The sequence below is a fragment of the Aquila chrysaetos genome, chromosome 10, assembly GCF_900496995.4.
Source record: "Aquila chrysaetos chrysaetos chromosome 10, bAquChr1.4, whole genome shotgun sequence".
Classification (NCBI taxonomy): domain Eukaryota; kingdom Metazoa; phylum Chordata; class Aves; order Accipitriformes; family Accipitridae; genus Aquila; species Aquila chrysaetos.
The window spans coordinates 24,668,393-24,691,326 of record NC_044013.1 but is presented as its reverse complement, the minus strand read 5'-3'; the positions used below and the strand labels follow the sequence as shown (position 1 = coordinate 24,691,326).

Sequence of the window (22,934 nt, the reverse complement as noted above, 5' to 3'; positions counted from 1 at the left end):
AATCATTCGAGCAAGAGGCGTGCCAAATCCGCTTAGTTCCCGCTACCTGTGTCCGGCAGGGAAGCCGGCGCTGGGTGAAGGGCGCCGCGGCGCACCGGCTTTTCGCAGGCAGGCGCGCGGCCCCCGACGGCGGCACCGGAGCTTAGGGAGGACCCCGGGCCGCCGCCGCCCGCGGGGAGCCCCCGCTGCCCCGAGGGTGCAGGCAGAGGCGAGCCCGGCCGGCACGGACCCCCGGCCCCTAGCCCCCCGCGGCACCCCGCGCCCCGCGGCAACCCCCGGCGCGGAGAAGCCACCCCGCGGGTGGGTCGGTACTGACCGGCCGTGGGCACGTCGGGGACCAGCTTGAGGGGCCCGATCTGCCGCAGCTGAAACGCCGTCCGCACTTCGTGGCAGCTGGGGGACTTGCCCGCCGCCACCCCGCCGCACAGCCCCGCCGCCGCCAGCAGCCACAGCCCCAGGACCCCGCGGCTCCGGTCAGCGGCCATCTCGCACCCCCGGCGGCCGCGGGCCGGGCCGGAGCGCTGCGGGGCGCGGGCCGTGTGCCGGTGGCGGGCGCCAGTCCCGGCGGCGGCGCTGCCCCCGCCCGCCTCCCGCGCTCCTCCTCGGCGAGGACGGCCGCCGCCCGCGCCCGCCCCTCCCCGCCCGCGGGGTCCGAGGGGGCGCCGCCGCCCCCCGCTCATTGGCTTCTGCCGTAATTAGGGGGCGAAAAGAGGGACGGGGAGAAGGAGAGAGCCCTGAGGGGCGCCTGAGCTACAGCTGCACTGACACCGCGCCCGCCCCGGCCCGGCCCGGCCCGGCCCGGCGGCTTCAGCCTCGAGCAGCGCAGTTGGGGAAGGGGATGCCGGGGACACCGCGGGCGAGGCTCGGCCCCCTCCAGCCCCACCGCGGGCTCCCACTCCGCTATCTCACGCGAGGCGGCAAAAGGTGGGTGTGGGGACTGCTGCTGGACTGCTGTGCAGCCTCGCGGGGAGTTGAACACAAAAGTTTTTATAGAGCATCTGTACAGTCTCTGCAGGCCGTGAAGACCAAGGCAGCAGATAGATCTAGATCAATTCAAGTCACCAAAGGGTCTCACGAGAAGCGAGATCTCTACCAAGGGACACGCACTCTCTCAGACACGCTGTCTCGGCGTGTGGTTGTCAAGAATAACAGGTATGCAGCGCAAACAGAGCAGTAGATATAAAAACCCTAAGCACAGCAAGCTGGCAAATCATGCACTTGTTTGCTTCAATTCCGAAATTCCTAGCAGATGACATGGAGGCCATGGAAGAGTCTTCATGAGACAAGTGCTAACTCCAGCCAACAGTCACTGCAGAGACTAGAAAAAACTTTGCACCAGGAAACACATGCTTATGTACCAGCTGCATATATAAATTGTTGATTTGTACAAAAGCCAGCAGCAGTTACATCCTACATTGTTTTGGGGAACTAGACCCCTCCTGGGGCTGAGACCACCTTGAGAGCAGCCGGTGTCACCATCAGAGAGGTCTTCCGCAGTCTTTTCACTGCCCTAAAGCATGCTTCAGTATCAACTGCTTTACCACGCATTTAAGCATAGAACCATGCTCAGCATCCATGAATATTTTCCGTTTCACAAAACCACTCAATTTCCAGAGAAGCCAAACCCAAAAAGCCTCCCACAAACAGCCCCATTTGCACAGTACCTTTCAGGCATATGGAGCACGTTACGAGCTACAAGAATTACTATTGTTTGAGGCCATTATGTCTGATTCCTTTAAGGTTACTTGCAACCCTCAAGATGCTTCTAATGTGCTCCTGAAGCAACAGGGGAGCCCACCTGCAGCTAATTTAACCATTATACATTCCCATAAGTAGTAATGAGAAGCTGAGCTCAGTGCTGTAGTTGCCTGAGTTGTATTTTAATAGCTAGAAGTGGAAATCTTTTAAGCAATTTGCTTATATTAACATTGTTCTTATCAAGACAGCAAGAGATTAATTCTCTCTTTTTTGAAAAAAACAACACAATTTGATTCAGAACATTTAACTTGTAAAGTAAAAAACAAACTGGAAGAACAAACCAGCCATATAATCAGGCTTCTACATTCAAAAGCAGAGAAAAAGTCACCTTAGAAGCCTTCTGCTCACCCAGGTCAGAGCTGCAGTCCTTTGCTCATCCTGCAGCTCTCAAAGGTCACCACAAGAGCCCAGGACAGCAGGGAACAAGATGACACACCCAAAGGGCTGACCCCCAGGAAGGCCAGAGCCCATGGACACTGATACAGGTTAACTTCATTTTCAGCTTGATACGGGTTATACTGCCAGCAAGCTTTCAGTTATATACACAGGCATGCATTAACAGGATCAGACCCCAAATCAAGGTGGCAACAAGTAGATTAATGAGAGATGAGTGAATAATCAGCATCAGCGAAAGAACAATTAGCATCATAAGGCACAGCACACTGGCTGCCTACCTATTGTCCAGCACGTGGTTTTATGAACCTAAGGAAGAGGAACAAGTTGCCCCAGTTGCATTTTAACCTCAGGGCCAATCCTGAAAGACTTTACTCAAACAATACTCCATTGACTTCAGTGGGAGTTCTGCCAGAAAAGAAATGATGGGATGATGGAGCTGACGAATAATTTACTTGACAAATAACAGCATTATTTGGCATATACATTATTCTATGAATAGCATCTGATCAGTCCCGTGCAAGGGCTTGAGGCATTTAATTCAGTGGGATTTTTGCCATTGTTTTCAGTGGGTGGCAAGTTCAAATCCCAAATGGCTAATCCTTTTCTAACATGATTTTAGTGTCTCATCTTTATATGATGGGTGTTCTTTTCCTCACCTGTCTTTTTCTGGCTATATTAAGTCATGTTGCTTATTTGTTTTCTTGTTTGTTTGTGTTTTGTTGTTTGTTTGTTTGTTTTTTAATCTGTCCTCATATTGTTAGTAAAGGACAGTCCATTATGTTATCATCTTCAGTTCCCCTCCTCTCCTCAAAATCCTGCTAAGGAACCTAAATTAAGTATGTACACAAATACAACAGAAAACTCAATGTCAGTGAACTGGCATGTCCCTATATGTAACACTGGTTACTTCAATACATGAGGAAACATTTATGTTTCTTATGGTTTTGTAATAGCTATACTGAGAAGTATTAAAGAAGGCCTGTTATGTTTTTCAGCCTGGAGTCTGAATTCTTTTCCCCTCTGCAAAAAAAATATGTAGACCCCACACACACTGTTCAGGTGCAGGTTTTTGTCACTGATTACATTTTTTTCCTTTTTTTAAATGTCATGCAGATAAGAGAAAGGGAAAATGAAAAGTTTGAGGCTAATTTAGGAAATGTGCATTTCTTGATCACTGACGTGTCTGAATACATTTAAATATGCCTTTTTAGTTAAAAGAAATGTTCTAGAACTTTCTGCTCAGAGTCACCCATAACAATAAGATGGTCATTATCACCTTCAGTAGTCACAAGTCACGTGGATGCCCACACTCTCAACACAGCCCACAGCTAAATGCTGGCCTCCCTGACAGCCCTGCATCTCTGAGCTGACACTTAACTATCACACCTCTTTCCTGACACTACTTTGGTGACAAATTATAACCTTCTGGCACCGATGAGCATGCAAGATTACACCTTGTGGGTTTAAGTAGCAAAGTGACAGGCACCTCTAGGTGTTTCCCACCTACAAAATGACCAGGCCTGGTGTCATGTTTGGGCACCACCGACTTCCTGGAGGACTGAGAACACACACCATAGGCATAATACAGTGGACCCCACGTAATTTAGGCCCTATTTCTCCAAAACATGTGCTCCACATACAGCAGGGCAGTCAGATTGAGTTTAGTGGAGGTAGTCAGGTGCTTAATGGCAAACACATGCCTAAGTGCTTTGCTGGAAGAGGGCTACAGATAACAGAAGAGCCATTTAACCAGTTATTGTACATGACATTCTACCACACTTCAGCGATTTGCTTGGAACAATCACAGTTTACCTTGTCAACAGGTGTCTTGTTTTTTAACAAATGAATATTTATTAACCGTACATCACTGAAAACTGTATCAGTACTTCTTACAATGCATAGCAATATAAATCTGCCCAAACAATCCACTCAGTCTTAATCCTGCTAAAGTGACCACAATACTCAGCATGAGCTTTGGATATGTAAGAAAAGCCGGGATCAGGCCTAGAAACAGGGTTTTGTATGCCTGTTGCCTCAGCCCTTCTCTTGTTGAATGTAGCTGGAGCTTTGCCAGCAATTTAAATGGAAGCTGGACTAATTCCCTTATGTTTAAGATGAGCTTATCTCCAACACTGGACTTTCCACCAATGGGACTTAATGAGCACGATGTCTGCTCTTGCCAATTCAGCTGCCAGAGTGAAGCCTTACTGTGTGCATCTCAGCCATTCCAGGAAAGCTAGTAATCTAGTCTTCAAAGCCTTATTCTATCTTTAGAGGTCCAATTTTCCAAGGTACATGTTTCACTGAAGCACCTGAGAAACTCAGCTGACTGCTCAGAAGTAAAATTAAGGGACCATTACTTAAACAGTCACTGGAATGAGCCCAAACCACATGCTGATTTTCATTTAAAAAAACAACTTAATCAGCCTCAAAAGACATGCAAAATCCTCTGTCCAGAAGAACCTGTAATTAAGACAAGTTTCTTCTCTCAGGTTTTTATAATTTTCAGGTTTTTATTCTTTTAAGAAAGTTAAATCTATATTCTGAAGACTACTATTTTTCAAGTCAGAGCAAAATTTAAAGCTGAGTATGAAATTTTAAATATAGATTTTAATAGTAAAAAAGTCATGCATGAAATATTCATAACTATGCCAAGACTAAAAAGCACTGCTAGAAAATTATTTCTGGTAATTTTACTCAAAATTTTCTCATCCTGTTAAAGTGATGAACACTATGAAAATAATAGAAAAATTACCAGCATAAGCCTATCATTCTCTTTTTTTTTGTTTTTTTTTGTTTTGTTTACAGATCCCAGGTCCTTCTCTTCTTTCACTCAAAGTACTGAGCACAAGGACAATAAGCATGCTGCCATACCATGAATTGTTTCCTGTGCTGTATGTACTCCACATGGAAAAAATGTGTGCAGGCCTTTTTGATGGTCAGAATGCAGTATTCATGTGCTGCCTCATTATTTCATGGGTATTTTTTACTTTACCAGCCCCATTCAAATGCACAGTCTAAAAGTGCCTGTTGCACTTTTTTCTTCCCAAAGGAAAAAAAAAAAAAAATCATGCCTGAAAGGCACAGTTGTTAACTATACAATAACACTCATTTTTTTAAAATTTATTAGACCACAAACCAACAAAAGATCTATGAAAGAAATACAATTGGTGTAACAACCCAGCAAGTCAGGACAGCCACTAGTTAAGAGGAAACATCCTATAGACAATGCTGAAGAGAATTCCACTTTTTCATCATTTTCTAATATTTCCTTTTAACAGCATGAGAACAATTATTTTGGTTCAGACCAAAAATCCTTTAGCCCGTTGACTTGTCTCCTCTGGCAGAGATCAGACCTACTACACTTATTTAGAGATTACACCACATGCAACATATCAGAGTTCTCCTTCTCTAGATCACAATTTTAAATCACACCCTAGCCACCAGAGACTGCTATGTATTTTCTCTGACATAAGCTGAAAAAATCAGTCTAATCCCCAGAAGAGCAACTTGTTTTTGTCATAAAAAGATTGCCCCAAGAAACAGGCATCTTAAAATCTCACTGGAGATCTAAGGGAGGAAAACACACACAGACTTTTGTTACTCAGAAATACAGCACCTCCCAGGGCTGATAACTGACACAATGCATGAGGAACATGATGTGAAGGTGACTGCATGGTAACAAACAGTTTTCCCATCTCAGTAATACCAGCTTGTTCTGTTTGAATTCTTCTTTCGAAAGCATCCTGGTCACTGAGCAGCTGAAAAGATGAATATAACTCTTTGCTCTTATCTGCATGGCTCAGCATACAAATTAATTTAACTGGGACAAGCAAGAAGGTTCTGCACTTACTCATGTGAGAAGCTGCCACACATAGCTCAAGGGAAATCAAGTAGATTACTCAACAAGGGTTGCATAATGTAAGCAGAAGTATCTAGCTCTAGTTTTACATACTTCAAAAGACTAATAATGGAAATAGGTTTCATATTAAAGAAGTCAGTAACTTATTTTACACCTTTCAGAAGTTCCTCCTCCCAACAACATGAGAGTAATGTCACAGTGAACACCAAGAATTCACAACTGGTTCCATGAACACCAGCATCAAACACACAGCACTAGGGATTACAGTACAGGGACATTTTGTCCACCTCTAGGGAAACAGTTCGGGTCTGAAAATAACGCAGCACACAGCAACAAACCTGCTGTAACTGTCCAAGAGGGCTGCTGTCCTAAGCTGTGTGGTGGTCTCAGTCTTAGTAGGGTCAGCAGTAGCTTGAGATTCTCTGCACCTTGCCTTTCCCACAGGTTGCAGGCAGGCCCAGGGAGGCAACCAGTCAGGCGCCTTATTAGCAGGAACCTACTGACATGGTAAGGATGACTGTCACTGCCATTCAGTTCTTGGTAGAGCACTTCTGAGTACCACATTCTCTTAAAACACTGAACTTCGTAAAAATACATTAAGAGAACATTTATAGAAAGACATTTTTTGCTCTCCAGAATGATCCAACAGGCTACACATGCAGGACAGAGGGATATGTGGACTCTGCTGCAGGTCATGACAGGGCATACATGCTCCATTGAGTAGTTGCAATGCAAAGCAGCCACCCCTTTACCTCCCACGAAATTTGTGCTTAGAGCTTCCATAGTGACAGATGTACAGCATCACATTTAAAGTGCCACAATTAACCTTAAAAAAAATGCATCAAAAGCTGCCTGTGACTTCTGATAACCTTACAAGAACTCCTGGCTTGTTTCCTCCTTGACAGGTAAAAGTCACAACACGTTGGACTTTAAACTGAGATTGTTAATGAATTCAAAACAGCTTCTAAAAATTCAATCTGTTCTTCTTGGAAAATAGTGCTCTTATTCAAGGGCTTATGGTACAGAACAAGTCCATCTTCAAAAAGTACTATTTCATAAAAAATTAAGAAGATAACATAATACTTATAATAGAAGTGTGAATAGCATCATTATAATACTTGTAATAGCTTTTTCTAGCAGGACAAAATGGCCCAACTTTCATTTGCCTAGCTGGGCACTCAGAAAAGATGATTTTTAACTATGTGCCAGAATTTGAAGTTAATTAAAATTAATTGCCCACTGTACTCTGATGCCACTGCATTTTCAAACAGCTGTTTCCATGGGATGATTTACTTAACACTGGTGTCTCTCATTGACTGACTTCTGGATTTGCCTTAATTGTATTGTTCAAGTTGTTTATCTTTCCTTTCTGCCTTGCAACTTTACATGAAAGGTCATAAATAGCAAAGTTCATAGCTAAGATTGACACTTTATCAACATGAAAAAAAGCATCCTAGAATATAAACTAGTTTATCAGAATAAATGAACTCCTCTGACATCTCACACTACTGTTCCCACTAGCTACTACTTTCTGTCCTCAGAATACTTGTTTATGTGTTCAGCTTTGTAGCAAACCGTTATAGCTCAGAACCACTGTACTTCTTAGCTGGTACAATAGCATTTGTTATCTTTACCATATGGGTGTGAAAGTCAAGTAAATCTCTTTAATGAGAACAAACATACAACCAGAAAACATATTGCTGCTACTCACACACACGACTAGTATATTTGCAGCCCTTTTCAACTTTTTGTGTGTTCAGCAGAGTGCAAGTCTCCACATCCCAGATCACATAAAATGGTAGTACCTCCTCCCTTCATGGGGAGGCTATGGAGGATGCAAACCCAGGATTAAATAAGGGCAAACATACCCAGGAACAAGTTTCTGCAGCTGTCATGCAGCAAGAGGGGCTGGAGGACTGCAGCTGTAGATGGGGATGTCTGGAAGGAGTACAGGAAAGGGAAGAGGAGAGTGCTCTGGATTTCCAGCACAACACAGGTTGAGTCTCATGAAAAAGCATGACCCTTCTTGCAACTACGAAAAAAGCAGGCTGATTGCCACCACACTCATGTATGGCATGGCAGGTTCACATCACCTGCTCACATTAGCTTATGGACCCAACAATACACCTGTCTGAAGTTTTACCAAGCAGCCAGCATGCAGCACCTGCCTTGATCAAAAGCATGCTCCAGTCAGCACGCACAGCATCATAAGCACCAACAACCAGTAAGGAGTCTGAGTAGGTCCTGAAGGTAAATTTCCTTGCTATAGAAAACATATTATAGGGGACCAGCTGCTGTATAATTATATTTTCTAGCCTAAGAACATACCTTCCAACTTATTTAACACACACAATCTTGCCTCATTCCCTGAAGTCAAACCCTGCCCAAACTCATCCCAAGTGCCAAGAATCCTATTCAAGCTCAGCTCCACAGAGCAGGTCGTAGTCAGATGAGACAGGCAACTTGCTCTGTGGACAGCCATCAGCTTGCCTTACACTTTCGGGTAAGAGCCTCTGCAAAGCTGCTCAGCACAAGCCATCCAAGGCTTGCATAGAGACATCCACTGGGTGTAAGAACTGCTGTAGGGGAGGATTGTGTTAAATGCTGGCATGGAGACAGACTACCATTTACCAGTAAAATCTGCAGTGGAGAGAGGAGCAAACTGACAGACATGAAAAAAGCGCCACATTTCACTAAGTTCAACTTCCAGATGTTAGATCCATACTATACTCCTAGTCCACTTCATAATGAAGGGCAACAGCAGCTTGATAGCCTGGAGGCTAGAACAGCGATAGCAGAAAAGGCACAAGTCACTGCTGAAATATGCCTGGGAAGTTTGCCTATGCAGTCTGAAACACATTTGTTTAAAATATGCTATTCATAAAAAATACATGTTGAAAAGAGCTTTTTCTAATTGGCATTCAGTGTTGTCAGTTTTGGACAAACACCCTTGCTAAAGACTTCAGTGCTGAAGAGTCTACGATAAACATTTCCAATAGGAGAATTCTGGGGAAGAAATCTGCACCTCAAGAAAACTGTGAAAAGCTTCCTGGTTCTGCAATGCTGGGACAAGTCCATTGTCCTCAGTTTCCCTCTGGTTCAGCAACTGCCCAACGCATGGTGGAATTGGGCAGGTCTCTTGCATAACTTGGCCTACAGGATCTTTGTTAGGGCAAATGATCAACACCTTTGCAAACTGAGCAAGTGTGATACAGAATGAGAAAAATAAAAAGGAAGCACACTGGGCTACATTTTAATATACATTAGATGTACCATTGCATCTTTTAACAACTATATTTAAAAACTGATTTATTTTGGTTAAATATTGAAAGTCATCTTTTGCTGTTTTGTCTTATACCATAAAGTGACTTGTAGATCTAATGCAAAAAGAAAGCCTGGAGCTGATAAGTGTTTTTCAAAGTGAGAGAACTTGAATGCAATAGCTCACAGGGGAATTTGACCCCTTTAGCTCCAGTCCTACTGTTGGACCAACTCTTATCAAAGTCCACTGATTTCAGTAAATTTTTTTTCCATGTTGCAACAGGTCTATATTAGTGGTTCTTGCCAGTGGATCAGCAGTTTAAACTGCAACTCATTGGGGAAGCATCTCTGCAGCTTCTTAGTGACACGAGTTTTGTGGTGCTTCCATTAACAGAGGGTGTAACAAGCAATGACAAAACACCTCTGCTTGGAGGTCAGTCTGCTGCCACCTCTCCTCCCACAGGGCACACTGCTCTCCAGGATGCTGAGCAGGTCCTGGCTTCATCTGCTAGACACTGAATTTTTCATGCACATGACAGTAATCTCCCTTCTCCAAGAGACTTCAGGAAAAAGCAGATGAGCCCTGAGCAAGTATAAATTAATGCTGACATTTGCTGGAATAATGTACTCTCTTGAGCCTCTGCATCTATGACGCCAATAGAGGCTGCTGGCAACATGAGTTTATATGCATCTTTCTGCTAAATCAGAGCATCCTCTGCACAAATCAAGCACTTGGGAGACATCATGAGATTTGTGATGGTCCCTGGAGGACTCCAGTTCCATAGAGCCATAGCTGGAATCTTAGCCATCCTCACCATCCGCTGGGATTTCCTACAGGCAATTTTTAGTGACAAAACTGAGGATAGATCCTACCCGTATTTCACAAGGTAACAGGCAAGCTTTGTTTGACTTTGAAGTACAGATTACTCAGCACTGATAGCACTACCTATTATACACAGTTCATTTTCTTTCTTTGGAAAGAAGTCCAGAGCTGGTTATATGTCATTTTCTGCCCTGCACAGTAAATCTGGAACAAATGTGGGCCCCAAGATGCAACACCTGCCCTCCTCAAGTTCTTCACATGGTTGGACAGTTGAATGAAACAGGATTTGTCTACCTAGTGGCAACTGCATTCCTGATCCAAGACTCCTCAAAAACAGTGCAAAGGTCCTGTGACCCCAGTGAGCTTTGGGACAGGTCTGCTGTGGCCTGGTGCTCCTGTACATGTCTCATCTCTGACCATACAGAGACAAGGGCTCTTGCCATGCTGTAACTCACAAGGATGACACCCACTTTCTGCTCTGTTTTCAGACTGACCCTTGGGGAAAAAAATTCTACAGGAACCATTGGCCTCCAAGGCAGCAGCTCCAGCTCACTGGACCTCATCCTGAAGCTGGGGGTGCTGATGGTTTTTTGGTGGGGTTTACATACTTCCACCAAGCAACGTATTAGCCACAGCTCTCCTCACTGACTGCAGTGGCACTGTTGATGAAGTCAGCATGCAAGAATTTAGCCCTTTAAATTATGAGTTTAAGAAATAGATCATCAATCCAAAACAAAGCTCTAAAAATCATCGGTAAACTAGATACTAGGACCTAGGATATACTCACAACCAGAATTTGCACTTAAAGATCTTACATGTGGCAAGCTTCTTCATGAAGAAAAAAGTAGAGTGAGGGGTTTTTTTTTAGCTCTGATATGCCACTTAAGCTGTGGCATGCTTCATTCACTAAAATGGAATATAATATGTCTTTGTATTGAATTATACTTGGGTTGGTTATTAAATGAAAACTATTATTCCATTACAGCCGCAAGAAATGGAAACGCTACATATGGCTGTGTGCAATCCATTAACCGGCTTATGGAGCTGAAGACCCTTCAGAGACCTTTACAAACCCATCCAATGTCCCTCTCTGCCAGATTTTACACACTGGTATCTGCACTAGATGCAAGAAGCATAAGACCGTATAGAACCACTGTCAATCAGGCTTTATATGCTGTTTGTGCTGACAAAGAATATTCTGAGCTTAAACTTATTCCTCATCTATTGTTTTTAGGTAAGTATGTGATGCATGGAGAAAAACCTAACTATTCTAGTCAAAGTACATCATGTTAAAGAGTATTCACAGACAGCTGATTTGCATCAATGTCCACCTTAACTTGCCTCTTGCAAGGCAATAATTAACCTAATACAGGTCTGCTTTGGAAGGAAAAAAACACCTTGGGGATATTTTCAAAGGCACAAAGTGGGAATAAACAGGAGAGTTGCCTTAGTTGACTAATGGGCCTTTGAAAATCTTCCCCAATACTCCTTCTTGTATATGATCTTTTTTATGAAGCATGCCTTTTTTGTCTGTGGAACCTTTAATATTGGAATTATTTACAATGATTCAGCAATATTCTTTGAAACAATCTGATCATCCATCTATGATTCTGCATAAAGTGTTTAAAAAAAGGTCATGTTTACAGTGTGAAATTGATCTTTTTTAATTTCCTTGGTATCATCTAATATGGGAGGGCAGCTTGGATTTAAAATGACACAAACATAATGTGACACAAAGATAATGTATCAGAAAAGATACTAGTTAAATGCAAAAGTTTGATCCAAGTTTCAACTAGGAATGTTTTGGTACCCAAAATGAGTCTTTCCTCTTTTTATTTTGGTAAGAGAATTCTCCAAGCTTTTTGATACAATCAGTTCTCTCCTTTCTCAATTATCCATTATGTACTCACCAAGTCACATAAGTACTCAGAATATTTTATCTGGAAATGGTTATCACAGAATGAGATCTTAGCTACCTGTGACTCTGAAGGGACAGATTGACAGGACTCATGAACGTGTGATACAGAAGCTACACAGAAAATGGTTTGTCACCAAAAGAGGGAAAAACGCTCCAATGAGTTGCAAGTAGCCAGACATTTTGTACATAGCAGCATTCAGATCAGGATAAGTACAGAAGGAACACCCTTTTAAAGGTGGGTGAGATAGGGGAAGCAGAGCCAAGCCATTGAAAATGGACAGCTGGCTCATTTTGACACTATTCAAGATAGTGCTGAGCATCTATTTTCTGATGTTCAGAGGCCCTTTCTTACTAACATCTAAAAGAGAGAGAAATGCAGAAAACAGACATGAGGAAGAAGTAAAAAATTGTGAAGTGCTTGGAAAGAACAATAGCATCTACAGTCTGGTATGTTAGCTCTTTCATTGCTATGGCTTTCAAATATGTCTTTACTTAAGACAGACACAATCCTATGTAGTTAGTACATTTTCTGGCAATAGAGTGAAAGCTGATGTGCTAAAAATGCATGACTCATGCGGGCTGTTACATTTCATTTCCTCCTGAGTAAACATGACTGCTGTCGTCTTTGTCTTAGGGCCAACATTTTAGATAATCTACCTTTGACACATAAACCCTAAGCAAGTTGAGATTTCTCTCTGGGCCAGATCCCAACTCTCTTTGAAACTGAATGCAAATGCAAAAAAGCTGATACGATTCCTCAAAAGCATGAGGTGGCTATGCAATGGGTGTGGGCTGCCTCAGCAAGGCAATAATTCATTATCTAATTGGCTGATCTGAGTCACTACCACTATGCACACAGGGACCCCACAGGTGAGCTGTGACAACAAAACACGTTTTTGGCAAGCCTGTTATGATCTCTCATAGTTCAGCACAGGAGTCAAAAGACAGCCCCACCTCCAAAACATCCAATCTACCTTACAGGAATGAGCTCTGAACTACAGGACACAGGAACCCAAGGTTTTTTTCCTGTTTTCTTTGACCTATTATTACCATGGGCAGTGTTATTTCAAGTTACACTGTACTTCACCACCAGGAATTTTCCTGTGGACTTTTTTCTTCATTCAGTAAATTCATTCAGAAGAGCTGAGAGCAGATGCTTATGCAGAGGTGATAGGAGGGAAACCTGCCCAACTTGGCAGCATCTAAGAGCATCTGGTAGCAATAACACATCAGGGATTACAATGTAAGTTAGAAACTCTCTTCCTAATGCAACAATCTTCTACAGAAAACCCTTGCCACAACTTGACAAATTCCTTTACTTTCTGGTTTTCCCACTCTCTTAAATACTACATCAAGCTCATGGCCAAAAGGGATCCTCCTTTCTGTTCCTCATTAGTGAACTACATCAGTGGGGCACTTGCTGCTTTTTTTTATCTCAGCACCAGTGGTGTTAAAGAAAGGAGAACAGTGATAGGAAATAGGGCAGAGGAAGAACCAGAGCAGCTCAGAAAACTGTCCTAAAAGTGTGCTCGAGGGAAACATCTTGCTGGAAACAGGAATGGGAGATAATCCACCTTGCTAACTCATACTCATGGCAGGCATTCTAGGTACATTTAAGGTCCTCCTGATATCTGATTGGTTCAGGCTCCCAAGCCACTTCCTAGGAACTCTTGAAAAATCTAAATGTATTTTTTAATGCCCAGGCTAAAAATCCAGTGAGCTACAATCATACCCACTCCAAATTCTTTTAATAGAAGAATTTCTTTTAAGAGGAGAATTCAACTCTATTGATACCTCAAGTTCACCCATGAGAAAACAGGCATGAAAGCAGCACTTTTTCCCAGGACAACAGTATTCTTTATGTCATGCTGCCTGCACTGAAACATTTTTTCCTAGCTTTATTTTGTTTCTGGAAAGACTTTTTCCTCCCAGTACTTGTTTCGTAACAAAAGAAAGATGAAAGTATACAGAAATTTGCAATCAGGACTTCCACAGCTGTTGACTGCAGCAGGGAAATCATACAAATTACTCCCTCCTGTGTCCCTTGCTATACCATCATAAATCTACATTCCCATTTCCCCTGGCACAAGGACAGTGGAGTTTATTGAAACTGCCAGAGCCAAGAGAACCAGCTCTCATCCTTATTACTGTCTGACTGTAAGAAAAGAAAACTGCTTTGGTAGAGCACAGAGGGTTTGGAGGTCTCTTTGCATAGGGCCAGGCAACTGTGGAACTGTGATTAGCTGTTAGAAATGGGCACAGAAGCACTGCTTCTGGTTTTCAGGTAATTGCCCTCTTCAGAGGGAGCCTCTCTCTGTTAAGAAGCACACTGCAGAAAAAAAGCACTGTCACTAATTTAGAATTCCACCTGAAAAGAGGTAGGAATTCCACATGAATGTAAGATTTCAGCAAGTTAGGGCAAAGTTCCAGGGGAAGGAAAAAGTTCAAACAGAAACATAAAACTTGTTATTAAAAGGCAAAGCCAGTTCGAAGTATTTCATATGCAGAAAAATTCAAGCTGTAAAAAACTTGGATCTTTTAAGGACCACAGTCCTCTTCCAATTATGGCAGCAACTGGAGGAGGGTACATTTACCCCTTAACACTTCTTGACTAATCTAATAATTTGAATCAGATTTTTTTAGGAGGGTAGTTTCTCCATGCAGTAACTGATACGGCCTCAGCTATCAACCTGCTTCACTGCCAGCTGAATAATAAGTCTATATCAACAGAAGCAGAACTGGACTAGAGTCAAGGCTCTTGGTACTATAAACTTCACATTTTAAACAAGGTATTTTAATGCTATTTAGTTGTTTAACAAGGAAATATTTTTTTTTCCATTTTAAAAAAAACCTAAGTATCAGTATCTCTAGTTGAATACTATGCATGAATTCTTGAGCATCTCCCATTTAGAGAACACCACTGATTTCTATTTCTTTTTTACCTTTTTTGTAGTTATAACGAAATAAAGCTTTCCTTTCAAAAGCCAGATCATCTCTCCAGATGACAAAAAACTGTAGCTAATGAACTGAAAATTATATATAAGAAAAGCCACCTCCATTCAGAAGAGTTATGCCAGTTGGTTGATGAAAGAAATTCTGATATAGTCAAGTTTTTTGTTAGAAATAGGACAGAATTTCTGCTAATAAAAAGACAGTTCTCAAGTAGTGACAATTAACTTCAGCAAGAAATTTGCTTAACAATGCTTTAGGTTAGCAGTATAGCTATGTAATTTCCCCATTAGATCTAGTAAGTCCTTTTGTGGGCACCAAGATGACATAAACCACATGATACATATAAATCAGCAAAAAAAAAAATTACCGAATACTTACTTTCATAATTTCTCCAGGGACTCTGAAATTTTTCATTAAAAGAGGGCCTGGTTGCAAAGAACAAATCCATATAACAGATTAATATACTGTTGATCAAACATGTGGAATATATACAGCAAGATTATAAATATGGATTTTATGCATCACTATACAGAATATGCAATGAAATCTCTGCATCCCGCAAATGTAACAAAGGAATAAACATGTTGCAGGAATGGATTTATTGCACAAAGTTCCACATTTAAGAGGTCTCCAGAGCAGTATTATATGCTAGGTACACTCTGATTGATAGCAGCTTCCACTACAGGCCCCTTTATCCCCTAACATATTTCACTGTCAAAGCTACAAATAATTTTTTTCCCATTTGTCTTGTTCTTCCATTCACTGACAGTTAAAACATTTCTAAACAATGACAGGATATTTCTGAAAACCCTTTTTCATATTAAAAAGGTTATACTTTCATAGATTTCTAAGATATCCTTGCTCATGAAGTGTACTCTGACTCCATCCACCAGTAAAGGAATGCCACACGACAGGAGAAACCTTAACACTGTCTTTTGAAAACTGGGTTGTGTGCAATGAATCCAAGAACAGCCTCTGATCCAATGCCCATTAAAAGTCATCGGACTTTCTTCACCAAGTCCCACAATCTCCAGATCATCCCATTTTCCTTAAAAGAAAGGCATCGGAGGTTGCCTCTTACAGAAAGTTGCGTAGCGTTCATCTTTTCCTAAGGAAGAAGGTATGGCCCCCTGCGACTCCAGCTTAACCTTACCTGAGTTTCTAAAAGAACCCTGTTCTCACAGAAACATTAGGAAAAATGGCAAGAAACAGATGATCAGCACTGTGCCACTGTTTTTAAAGCAAATCTCCCTTTTGAAACTGATGACACACAGTAAGTCATTGCTATCTGAATGGAGTTTTATTATGGTTTTTGTATTGTTATTTTTTCCTGTGATTGTCACATATTTGAAGCTTTGCTAAAAATCAATCTGTAATGCACCTTTAATGATAACATGAGCTCATTTATTAAACTAAAAATTAAAATCTGTCAGACACCTGCATATATGCTCATTGAGGACCCTGTTACTGGCTTTGAAACCACAATCACTACTTGCAAGGCTGAACATAAATCCTCTCAGCTGCAGAACTGGAGCCTACAGAGTGGACAAATATACTGTATAGTGGCTTTCAGACACATTGTACCAATTTATTCACAAGTCCAAAGCAAAATCTGGTCTAATTGCATTGAATCAGCCTCACTTCCTTTGAAGACACCAGTTTTATGTCAAACCCTGGTAACTGAACATCATTTGTTTGTTGTTTGTATTGAAATGAAGTGCTAACTAGTACATCTCCTGTTAAAGAAAGAGTGGCATTGAGTAATTCTAATCAGTTCCTTTATGAGAAAGTCTGTTTCCCTTCTGCCCATGTTTGCTGTCTGCATGCTAATTCACCCTTGCTTAAACATGCAATGCTATCACCACTTATCCAAGTAAATCTGGATTATTTTTTTTTAAACCACATTAAGACAGGTGTAGTAAATGATTATTCATCTGGATTGCATTTTTCCTAAGAGACATACAAACATATAAATACCACCAGGAGTCAGTGTAAAATATGCACTTGCTTTAACTACACTGTACAATTACTTATTTCCTGGAGTTTCGGTGATTTTTTTATATAATCTGTCTCCTCTGCCTTGTGCAATATGCTGCCATTTACTAAATTCACTAGAGAAAACCTATGGCCTACTGCACTACATTAAAGCCCTACTAATTAATTACAGATATTCTTCTAGGACAGTGTTCTGGATCAATGGGAGAAAAAAAAAAAAAGCGTCCCATATTTTCCCTTTGTTTTTACATTTCCACACCGCAGCTAACGGCTCTTGTATTGAAACCCTACGCTGAATGTAATGAGATGCAAGACTCTTCTGCATCCATGGTTACTATTTACTAACAAAACTGATGATGTCAGGAATTTAATTAGGTTGTTTCTAGCACAGAGATTTTAAACCATGAAATCATTATAGTGTCTAATCTTTTCTTTGTTTGGATTTTATAAAAAAGTAAACCCCAAACTAAACACCATTCCTCTGTCACAGAAAAGTGAGCTTCTCAGGGTTTGCCAGGCATAACACACTAACAGGTTTAAGAGTAATTAACACAAGCTATTCCACACACTATTATTTTTTCAAACCACACCACCACAGCAACTGCCACTAGCATTGTTGTGCTTCAAGATTGTGCTAGTATTTTTATTACAAATCCTTACTTTCAAGATTTATAACTTGGCTGTAAAAATGAGCTTCAGGCTAAAATTTGGCATACATGCTCAAGCAATTCATTTTTAACACCAAAGTTGTTATAAACTGGCATACAGTTGGGATACATTGGGGTACCCCTTGTCCCCATGACTACAGAGCAGAGCAGGTGCAGGGGCTGTGGCGATGTCCCACATGTGTGTCAGCACAACCTAGCCTTCATCATCTAGTTACTGGTACTCCTGTCCTGCTGAAGCTAGTTGCTGCCCTTGGGGCACCTCTCATCCATGGGAGTGCCCCATCTGCCTCCCCCACTGCCAGGGGCTAAACACAGCCTTTGCTGGGAGCAAAACTCTTTCTTGGCCTCAAAGAAGATCAAGCCCAGAGGTCGGTGTATGGCAGGACACCAATCTCCCATACACTCCTGCCCTGGGCAAGCCCTTTCCAAGGTCCAGTGGTTCTTTAGGGAGCCAACAATGAAGCCACCAAGCACAAGGTAGCCAATGTCAGGAATCCACTTCACCTGTGATTTGAGCAAGGTTTGCTTTCAGGGCATGATGGAGGAGATAAACTGCAGTCACCCACATGCTTATTTATATTATATATATTTTTGTCAACTCCTTACAGCCCTCAAAGATCCTGGGGCCAGACTAAACTGGTCTTCAGTAGGACTCCCACCCTGTCATGGTGCTGCTGCCTGCAACAGCTCCATGTTAAAGAAATAAGGATGGAAGCAGACAAAGCACCTCCCACACCCGGTCATCCCTGCCAGCTCAGCTCACAAACCCAGGACCACACATTACTCCAAGGTGGAATAATCAGAGGGCTCTGCGCAGCAGAGATGCAGCCTGTGTTCAGTTAGTGAACATCTATAGAATTCTCTCCAGAGGCAGAGACTACAGGATTACCAACAAGAAAGTACAGGTAATTAATATCTGTTACATTGTCTGTACTAACTAACGAAAGGAAAGCAGAGAGCTCAGGGCAGCACTGAACATGGTCTTTGTACCTGCTTTTATAGACTAACACCACCTGTAATCCAATGTAATCAGAAAACTTCTCCCTTGAGCAAAATTTAGATCAGAAAACATCTTTCAAGACCACTTTTTTTACATGATATCAAGATAGTTTCCATTGGCTACACTGAAGGTGGGCTGGAAATGCTGCTCTTTACCATCAGCATCATACTCCTATCAAACTCTGGGCCACCTGTTATGTCTCCTACTTATGCTGATCACCAGCTGAATAGCTAGCTATTCATTACCTCTGCATGAAAACCACTCTGCATAATGGAGTCATGGTCCCCCCAAGGAGGCTACTATAGTACAGACAAGTGACAAATGTGAGGATTACTGTAATGCCCTTGGGAGAATGAGAGCATGCCAGGAAAACTCAGTCCTGTTCATCTCTACAAAGGGGATAAAACTGTTCTTTATCACTATTACCACCAAAGCTTCTTAATGTACAAAGCCAGAGGTATTCTGTCAAAAAGCAGTAGGATATCAGACAAACTAAAGAACTTCATTAAACCCAAATTTCCCAGAGTCGTATTTCTGGAGTTTTGACAGCTTCCTCTTTGTCATCAAGAGTAGAAATTTCATGAAAGTGTCTGAAGTTCTAAGTGACAGGAATATGATCACACTTAAGAGTAAAAAAACAAAACAAAACAAAAAATCAAAGGTATTACTTGAAAGAAAATTAAGCTAGAGTCAAACTCAAGTAAATCAACACATCGATTCGTTAGAGGTCCCAAACAATAATATTCCTTAGCATATCCTTTTGAATAGAAAGCTGTTGAAAGGCAGATTGGTAGAAGACCATTGCACTGGGTTTTTAAGGTAGTGGTTTAGTTTTGTCACATAAGATAAAAGCAACTCAGATTTACTGCTATTTTGTGTAGCAAGATTCTCATGAAGTTCAGATAAACACTGAAGAGGATTCAATGGAGTAATTTTTTTTTCTTTTGAATGATTAAACTTTTGCTGAAAAATGCTAACATGGTTTGGTCAAAGCCTTTTGTTAATCTTAGTGAATTGTTTTGGTTGCAGAATAAACCAGACCCTGAAGTTTCTTCAGTTCAAACCATCTTATTTTCTGTATTATTTCCTAAATACTTCAATCTTCAGTTAAAAGCTTATCAGCAATTATTTTCAAGTGTTTTAAAAAATTTTGAACCTTGAAAATGAGCCTGTAGTTGAAGTTCATTGTACTTAATTTCTGAATCACCAAAAACTTTGGCAGAAATAAACTGAACCAAAGATGTGATCATCCCACATTCCAGAAAGACTGCAGAATGGATGACCCTGAATAACTTGAATATATTAGGAATACTGTTCCTAGGGAATGTTGGACCAGACAATCTCCCCAGGTCCCTTTGTCTAAATTATTCTGTGAACCCAGCTCTCAGTTATTCAGAGAGGTCTGAAGATAGTTCCCATCTCTGTACAGTTCAATCTTTAGGCTTATGGTAGAGGCCAGTCCCTGACAAAATCATTCTACGGAATTTAACAGGCTTGTACCAGTTCTCCAGGAAGGAGAAGGAAATAACCAGTTCTTTCCTGTACAAGTCAGAAGTAATAATTGAAGACACTTTTGGACAGAAGGATGGATGATTTTACATCATCTCCAGACAAGTTCAGTTCCACACAGTGCAGTGGTAGATGAAGGCTGCCTGCATATCTATATACATGCATGCTAGAGGATTAAAATGCAAGTGCAGCACCCATTTCTAGCAATATTCCTCACAGTCTAATTCAGTCCCTGCCTCAGAACTGGCCTTTGCCCATCTTAAGCCTCAGAGAGGAGCCCAATTCTCATGAGGCAGGCAGCAGTAATACTACCACGCTTAACCCTCTGCACCATGCCTGCCACACTAAGTTGATGGCATACAACTGCACTACATTCCTGTAACAGCTCTGCACAGCAGTCTGAATGCAACAACAGTATTTTGTCATCTAGATTCTGCTTCTCTTTTTTTCCAAGGTAAGACTCCCAGAATAAATAAAGGGGACTCCTATATGTCCCCATTTGTCAATGGGGAACATACCAGGGCTTCTAACCCCACAGCTTTCTACATTCCAGGGGTGAAGCTACCAAGGTGTTCTAGGTGCAGCTCAAAGTAGCTGTCAGCAAAAGACTTTTCCAGAAATGTTTTAAATAAAGAGATGCCTCATGGCTCATAAGTCACCTTAAAGCAGCGGGCTGAGAGGACACTGAAGATGAATCTGTGAGAATAACTGTATTACTTAAGTGAATGACAAAGGCTATTCTAACTGAGCATTTAATTACTTTGACCTTATATTAAAAAGCATCCTCTTTATTTTTGTTCCAGGTTTACATAATCAGTTTCTTTCCCCTCTTTGATCACTTAACAACACGCATTTCTCCTGCATAGAGCTGTGCTATTGTTCCCATCAGACTCCAGAACACAACTGTGCACTGTTATTGCACAAAAAGCAGAAACAGCAAGTTTTGGCATTCTGCCATTGCCATTTCACTTATTTTCATCTTAAGTGCAAACTGTTCTTTGCTTGGCAAAGAATAAGATGTGTGTCACAGTGGGGAGGGCAAAAATATGAGCTGAAAGTCAAACAGGGTACATTAGGCTTACAATGCTGTGTTTTTATGGGCTGAAAGTCACCCATGATCAGCTGATCTAAGACTCATCATGGAAAAAAAAAAAAAAAAATCACATAGGAAGCAAAGTAAAAACCGTTGGAAAAATCTCCCCTCCCCAATACATGCAGATAGTGAAGAATTAGCAAGATATCTTGGTCTTTATTTACCATGGGAGAAGGCAGAGCAAAGAAGAGTTGTCAGGACAGGTATAGCTCTCAGCACACTCGTGTTACTGCCTTCCACCATAAAAATTAGGATGAACATATGACAAGCTATAGGGTGAAAGAATGGGTCTAGCAAAGAGAGATGGCTTAAATCTGTGGTAACTGGAAGGTCCTTAAAATGGCTGCTTAATTGATGTTCCCAAAAACCACAGTGAAGGATAAGGGCTTGAAGCCAAAAGGAAGGAATACAGCTTGTCCCATCAAGTAAGAATTTGACTCCAAGCTTTTCCTCATGTTGGGCCATAGTAAAAAGTGCTAAGTATGAAAACGCTGCAGATGCATAATAAAACAATCAAGTCTTACCAGTTTAAATATTTCCTCCACTAGAATGATGGCACAAGGGAAGGCAGATAATAGTTTTAGAAAGGAGGCAGATCAACTGCAATTAATTTCAGCAGCAAAGAATCAGTAGCTTAAGACCAAAATAAAGAAATACATTTGTCTAAGTGAGGAGTCTCTGGAGAGGCGGTGTCAACATAGTCCAACTGTCACTCAGAAGAGATAAAACTGATCCAGGAATTTATCCTAGGAAGATCCTAAATGAACGAGATAACTTTTACAACATGGCCTAAACAAGAGCCTTATAATAATCTGAAAAAAATGCACTTTTTAAAAATCGTTATTTGGTAGAAAGTTCTCTAATTCATCAGTAGAAGTTATCACTATTAGCAGCCACTGCCAGCTATTTCAACTGAAGAATAATTACAGTCTCATCTGCCCAGACACTAAACTGAAGTATCAAAACTAATACCCAAGACTGGAATATATGCGATCTGCATTCAGTCTGTGGCACAGCAAAACTTGTGGGCCTATTTCATAGAGGTAATAAAGGAGCAGATAAGGGAACAAGAGTATCTACAGCTATGTTATAACAAATTAAAATAAATCTTTTAAGTTTAAATATTTTAAATCAAATCTATGCAGATCTTCATGGGAATTTTATTTGTTATAGAAAACCAGCTCTTTTTCTGCTTGTGTCATCATAAATCATCACTACCTTCAGTCTTTTGGGATTTCTTGTCTGTTTGTGACATGGGATTGACAAATAACAGTTCTTACACCCTGCTCTTTTCTCACCAGGCTTTGCAGCACAAGCTCTATTCCTAGCCCTAGGAGTACAACGCCTAACACAACGGGGCTCTGAACTCATCTGAGATCATCAGTAACATCCACAAGACAAGTAGCAGTAACATACCTCACACAAGCAGCCACAAGTCTGTAGCTGTACAAGAAAGGCTAAAAACAACCCTCCCTTCTCCCAAAATACAGACAATTGTTTAGTCACTCTGATGGGACTATTGGTCCTAATGATTCATTTAAACAAAAAAATTGTTTTATTATCTATAATTAGTTCTCATAAGTGAAGCGTGTCGGACACTGTGCCCTAGGGAACTGTGTCCTCCTTTCTTACAGTAAGCAAAAAATATTGTGTCAGTAGCCTGACTACAGCCTTTCTTCCAGGGGTGCACTGCTTCTAC

At 41.4% G+C, this 22,934-nt stretch overlaps 1 protein-coding gene across 3 annotated transcripts in view; it reads right to left on the bottom strand.

Annotated features, from left to right (window-relative positions):
• LOC115347346 (glypican-5-like) overlaps positions 1 to 589 on the bottom strand; it is a 403,275-nt gene extending 402,686 nt beyond the window's left edge. For all 3 annotated transcript variants that reach the window (XM_030028626.2, XM_030028627.2, XM_030028629.2), the window contains exon 1: positions 317 to 589. In XM_030028626.2, coding sequence (XP_029884486.1) covers positions 317 to 485 — 169 coding nt within the window. In that variant the 5' untranslated portion in view covers positions 486 to 589. The remainder of the gene's footprint in view (positions 1 to 316) is intronic.
• Between the last annotated feature and the right edge of the window lie 22,345 nt (positions 590 to 22,934).